This window comes from Hypanus sabinus, chromosome 12 (assembly GCF_030144855.1).
Source record: "Hypanus sabinus isolate sHypSab1 chromosome 12, sHypSab1.hap1, whole genome shotgun sequence".
Lineage (NCBI taxonomy): Eukaryota > Metazoa > Chordata > Chondrichthyes > Myliobatiformes > Dasyatidae > Hypanus > Hypanus sabinus.
Genome location: NC_082717.1, coordinates 42,321,940 through 42,328,675, shown reverse-complemented (window position 1 = coordinate 42,328,675; position 6,736 = coordinate 42,321,940). Strand labels below are relative to the sequence as shown.

General features: G+C 43.1%; 1 protein-coding gene across 1 annotated transcript in view; it reads left to right on the top strand.

Annotated features, from left to right (window-relative positions):
* The first annotated feature begins 226 nt into the window (after window positions 1–226).
* The window catches only part of tgfb2 (transforming growth factor, beta 2), a 65,436-nt gene continuing 58,926 nt past the window's right edge, over window positions 227–6,736 (top strand). Inside the window, exon 1 of the mRNA XM_059985830.1 lies at window positions 227–1,251. Within this exon, the coding sequence (XP_059841813.1) occupies window positions 906–1,251 (346 nt within the window). The 5' untranslated portion in view covers window positions 227–905. The remainder of the gene's footprint in view (window positions 1,252–6,736) is intronic.

Below are 6,736 nucleotides of genomic sequence, written 5' to 3'. Positions count from 1 at the left end.
CCCCCTGTCGTTATCGGCCTATTTCTTAAAATTTGGACGAAAAGCGAAAGTAAGTTGCGGAAAGGGGGAGGCAGACGGCAGGCGCTAAGACAGCGCGGAATACCAGAGACGCCTGTGTGTGGACAGCCTGGTAACGAGCGGCGAGGAAACCTCGGACCCCACGTCACTCGATGGAGGCAACACGTGGTCAAGAGGACATTATAAATGCCTCCCGTGTGCGAGCCTGATGTTATCTGCTGGCAACTCTCTCCCTCACACGCACACACACACTCTCACTCTCTCTCTCTCTCTCTTCCCCCCACTCACTCACTTCCAGCCTGGGATCCTTTACTAGCATGGGGCAGCGAAAATAACGGTTCACTGCTTCAGATTTTTTTTAAGTATAATAAGTTAATTTCATATAAGAGAGAAATCTAATCTTTCTGCCTCTACAAAAATCCTAACGTAGCATTTGACAAATTAAGTTTTTTTTTGGCAAAATTGTATTTTTTTTTAATCTCCGTGGATCTAAAATCTCATCGTGGTGGAATAAAGCTGGTATTTTATTGGCATTTCACTGGAGAAAAGCAGAGGGGTCAGAGAGAAAGAGAGAGAGAGAGAGAGAAGTTGGGCGAAGTTTAAAGACTTGATGCGGATTGCAATGAAGTGAAGGTGTGTTTATCTTCGGCAGTAGCAGTGTTGGTGTCGGGACTAGCGCTGCAGCGAGGAGGCAGCTCTTGGCAAGTCTGTGAACTGCACAAGGCTTGAGAATCAAGAATAAGCAACTAGAACGTGCCTTTATGCCTTTTTTATTGTAAATATCTAATCTGCTGCTTTTTTTCGCGTGAAGATTACGATCTGCAGCTGCTTTTCTTCCCCCTCTCCTCTCCCTCCTCCCTTCAACTTCCAACTTACCAACTTTGAAAATGCACCACTCCATTTTCACTGTGTTTCTCACGCTGGATTTGGCGATGATCGGCGCTTGCTTATCGACCTGTAACACCCTCGACATCAACCAGTTCAAGGATAAGAGGATCAAAGCCATCCGAGGGCAAATCCTCAGCAAACTGAAACTTACAAAGCCCCCGGAACATTACCCGGAGCCAGAAGAGGTGCCGGCAGAGGTAATCGCGATTTACAACAGCACCAGGGATTTGCTTCAGGAGAAGGCAAACGAGAGGGCTGCCACTTGTGAGCGAGAAAGGAGTGAAGAGGAATATTACGCAAAAGAAGTTTACAGGATTGATACGAATCCATATAGCTCCCGTGAAAGTAAGCCTTAAAAGTAGCTTAAAGAGACCACATCCCTTTTTGTCAGCCTATGTATGTATTTTACCAAGCATTAAGACGACATAAATCTGCTTACTTCAAATGCCCATTAGTTTGGCTCCAGATGTATGATTGGCAATGCTCCGTCTAAAGCAAGGATTTAATAGTTATAATACCCACCCTGTGCCAGCAAAAAGGGATGTCATTCCTCCTTAAGAATTACTTAAACGTTTTTTGCACGGGTAATCAACGCGACCAAAGAAACACCCTGGTTCCTCGCCAGTTTTTTTTGTATGATGTAGATATTGTGATATATAAAGCATGAGAGGTATTCGCCTATTTGGACAGAGCATACTGACGTGACTGGAACAAATAATAATGACATATTTTGGTCCTGTTTATTTTTGTAGCGGTAAAGTTGAGTTTTGAGCGGCGTGCACAGCCGCACGCCCACCAACTGATTTGGGATAATACTCGTGGAAATCATATCTAAACTGTTCAGCGCAGAATCTAAAACCTGCTATCTTCAGTGGAAATGCAGAAATTCCAAGACAGGTGCTTTGTAAACAAACACGACAGTCAGGCATGGGGTTGAATATTCGATCGTCGACTACCAGTTAACCCATTGTGTGCTGAACCACATTTTGTCGGTTTCCAAATACGTCTTTTAGGCGATGTGACAGGGTAAATAAAACTGACACGTGCGCGCACAGTTAAACGCCCAATGGTGCAGAAGGTAAAATGGGTTCAATGGGATAAGCTCAATAAATGTTTTTTTTTCAGTTAAAATGATTTTCTCTGGTCCGGTGCTCAAAGAGTTAACAACTCGATCTTGATTTTGGATGAAAGCGGCAGTTAATGTCAAGAAAATATATTTAAAATAATCTAGTAAGTGTTGTAAACAAACAAGTTGTTTCTGGGAGGAATAGGTCGTAGAAAGTGATTTTGAAGATTGTCCCAATATCTCACAGCGTAGAGGCAGGTTTAAGATGTTTGTTGAAATGATTTATAAAGTGTTAAGCAAGCAGTTATTTATCAACAGGCAGAAAATATAACATGCCATTCTAAAAAACTGTCAGTCGAAACCTAAGTTATTAATAATAGCCTACAAATGCGAATGAGTGCAAAGTGAGTGCCTTTTAGTTAAAATGTTTTTAATAGCTCTCTGCAATCCCTTTCACCGCAAGTGGAGGGAGGAGATTCGTTCTTATTAAGTTGCTTTGTACCAGGTTAACGGAGGAAAATGGCAGGCCCCGCAGCCCTCAGAGGGCAGTTTCACATGCAGACCTATCCCTGGGCGGAGTGCCAAAATCATTACACAATAAACGGGTCAAAAGGTTAGTTGTGAGATATCAACCGTATATACATACAAAATATATGTTTCAACAGTCTAGTCGGTTGCTTCAATTGAAATAACTCTTGTTATTCAGATTTGGGGCAATTGTATTGTCCAATATGTAGAAACCACGAATCCAGTATCAAAGTTATTTTAAAGTGTAGTTTTTAAATAACGAAACAGGAAAAGGCAACTCAGCTTGCAGTGGCCTTTACCTGCCTTGGAAAAAAAAATAGAGTTTTTCTTAATTTTTACCCGGCACAAGTGTGAGTGGAGGATGGGTGGTGAGAGAGAGTACTGTATTGTTTAACGGGAAGCACTGCCAAACTCTCCACATGATTTTTTGCAGACTTATGTAATGCAAACCCTCAAACGTTTACTTTGAATCACTTAGTGTCAAGTTTCCAAGTTAAAGATCGCAATTTTACGGTTGTGGGCATGTCTTTCTCATTTTGAGAGTTTTCAACCCCGGAATATAGAACAAGGAAATAGGATTGCTGGAAAAGAAAGTACCGTGTTCTGAAATGTGTGAACAAGAATTTTGCTGGATAATTGAAAGTAAAATAACCCTAGAGAGAGGAGGGACGATATTCCTCTGGGCTCCGGCGCGTTCGACCACTTTAAAACCCGTATCCTGTTTCGATTTGCCTAATTTGGCACAATGGCAACCTGGCTCCAAACTGCATGCACTGTTTTCCTGATACAGTGTCCATATTAATTACATCTGGCTTTGAAATGCGTGTTCTGTGCGGAACTCCTGGTCCTAGAGTCTCCAGTCAAGAGTCTGAACCTTTTGCATACGGTGCCCCTGAACTTCCAAGTTCGTGCTGTTGCTTGTGTGCATGTATACTTGACCTTACTGAACTCCAGGCTCCGTCCCTAAAGGCTTGTTTCCAAGCAGTTGCATGTAACTCTAAGAACAAGATTCGACCAATCGGAAGCCAGGAAGAAAACAAAGACAACTCGGCTATCGGGGCAGTTTCCGAACAGCCGGAGTGCATCTACATTAGCAAGGAATGGAAGCTAGTACTGTCCACAAGAGGATCCTTCATTCTGCTCACGGATTGATAGTAGCGCTTTAAAGAATTCTGGGAGATAAAGCGAACGAAGAAGTATGCAAAGCTCACAATAGGCAGTGCTGTAATGAAGCCCAGAGGAAATGCAATGACCTCCCAACGTTAAGAGCAGCGAACTTTGTGCTTACTTCTCTCGAACTGAAAGCGCATGCTAGATTGGGGCGTCTGGAGTCGGACCTCGGCGAATCACACATTTTCACAAGTTTGTTCTGACTAACCATTGGCCACGTTCTTGCAATGCGTTTGGCTGCGTGAGGTTAGCGCTGCTCGAATCCGTTGTAACTTCAGGAAGGCGCTCGGAAGAGATATGTTTCTGAAAAAAAAATTACAGAACCAAAATAAAAACAAGACGAGATGATTCCGCCATTCATAGTAAAACGATGCTTAAAGGCCGCGTCTTATTTTGCATCCACGTCAACCCAGCTCGGGATTGCGGCTGGAACCGGCGGGGTTGTTCCACCGGGGAGAAATGCCATATGTCTGAAATATTGGAATCTCCTGAATCAGCATTTCACTGAAGTTACCGAACTTCATAGGAATTTAGAGCAAAGTTACGGAGCAAAACTGGAATAAAGGAAGGGCAGATACAGAGTTACCAATAAGTAATGCCAGCGACGCTCCATTCTCACGGGATTTTGCTCGTTATCCCCCTGGTCTCTTAAATTGGGGCATGGTTTTGTTGATGCGGAGGTCATTAGCCGTGCAGTGTTCTTACATTGAGTCTTGCTGACGTACAGTGCAGCCTTTAGTAAATTTGTATTGAAGAAAGTCCATTATCAACTTCCAGAAATCTCAGTTTCGTTAACACCAAGCTACAACATGGCAGTACTGTACCTAAATCAAGCCCCGAAGCATTCTAATTTTTCCTGTGCTGTATGACCTTGCGACGCGCAAATAACTCGTGGATACAGCAGTGTAGGTGAGCGGCAGTGAGGCTGGGCAGATATATCTGAAGATGAGTGAAAAGCTGGGGCTATTTGCTGATAGCGATATGACACGTGATACAGGTGCGCAAATCTTTGGAAAAATCCGGTGCACCTTCACTCCTATACCAAAGTTTCAGAGGATCGCCAGGAAATTCCAGACCCGCATTCATCACTAAGTTGTAGGAATGATTTGCCATTTTACAAATCCACAGATCTAAAGAGAGAGAATGTATGCAAATGCTGGAAATCAAACAAAACACACAAAATGATAGAGGAACTCAGCAGGCCAGACAGCATCTGTGGAAAAGTGTACAGTCGACGTTTCGGGCCGAGACCTGTCATCAGGACTGAGCCTACTTCCAACCTGTTTCACTGTAATATTTTCTCTCTTTTTTTGGCCCAGGAGGGAGTTTTTAAACTTTTAAAATCCGTAGTCGGACCTGGCAGCTTCTGTTTACTGGTATATTTTGCACGGGATGAAGAATGGACGTTGCTTTAAAAGTCGAGGATCTGCCATACAACGTACTTTCTAAACAAAAACGTGGAAAATAATTCCCACAGCGTAATGATCATCCATTGAGCTCCCTAATTGAGAGATCATTTAGGTAATATTAATGTAAAATTTTAACCAACTGCATTGTGGTTTTCAGAAAAAAATTGTGAAATTCTGATAGATGTTCCCAGAAACTCTTTTAATATAAACACAGTTTGTCTCCAGCCTTTGGAAATCATTCATCCTAAATAGAGAATGTAAATCTGGGTCACAAATTCGAAACTAAAATATCACAACATTCCACGAGGAAATCTGCAGATGCTGGAAATTCAGGCAACATACAAAAAATGCTGGTGGAAAGCAGCAGGCCAGGCAGCATCTATAGGAAGAAGTACAGTCGACATTTTCGGCCGAGACCCTTCGTCAGGACTAACTGAAAGAAGAGATAGTAAGAGATATAAAAGTGGGAGGGGGAGGGGCTCTTCTTTCAGTCAGTCCTGATGAAGGGTCTCGGCCGAAAATGTCGACTATACTTTGTCCTATAGATGCTGCCTGGCCTGTTGCATTCCACCAGCATTTTGTGTGTATTCCATGGAAGCAAATAGTTTGAGCTAATTAAGACATTGTAAATAAATACATTAGCAAATCAAAATTAGAAAAAAAGAAATTAAAGAAGGGCTAAAATGCCATTCTCAAAGTTGCAGATCTAACTATGGTATGGAGTCTTGTTAACAGTATGACATAATTATGGGGGAAATGAAAACCATGGCTAGCTTTTTGAACCTGATCTCCAAGTGCAGCATTATCAAATCATTGTTTTGTTCTGGTGCAGAGAGTATGACGACAAATAATGTTTCTGATAACTGATGTTGCTAATCAAAATGTATACAAACTGTATACATTGACTTCTCTAACTTCCGTTAATGCCCCTCCTCCCATTCTTACCCCATCCCTGACATATTTAGTTGTTTGCCTGTTCTCCATCTCCCTCTGGTGCTTCCCCCCCCCCCCCCCCCCCCCCCCCCCCCCGATGCACCATCAATAACTCACTCTGAGACGAAAGGCAAGATATCGGCTTTTATTGACTGGAAGAAGGAACAAGCAGTGAGTGACCACCATACTACATCCTGGAGACTGAGGCCGGGCTCAGGCCTTGATCGCCTTTATACAGGGGTCTGTGGGAGGAGCCACAGGAGCAGACAGCAGGGGGTGTGTCCAGACAGGTATATGTAGTTCACCACACCCCCCCCCCTTTCTTTCTCCTGAGGCCTCCCGTCCCATGATCCTTTCCCTTCTCCAGCTCTGTATCACTTTTGCCAATCACCTTTCCAGCTCTTAGCTTCATCCCACCCCCTCCGGTCTTCTCCTATCATTTTGCATTTCCCCCTCCCCCCTCTACTTTCAAATCTCTTACTATCTTTCCTTTCGGTTAGTCCTGACGAAGGGTCTCGGCCCGAAACGTCGACATCGCTTCTCCCTATAGATGCTGCCTGGCCTGCTGTGTTCCAGCCGCATTTTGTGTGTGTTGTTGTTACAAACTATCAGCGATTTATATTTTACAAATCATCTAAAACAATAGGAAATCCAAAAGCTGAACACGGTAGAATATAAAAAATTAGATTAAATGTAGGAAATGTGCAAACGTTTTTCTAATTAT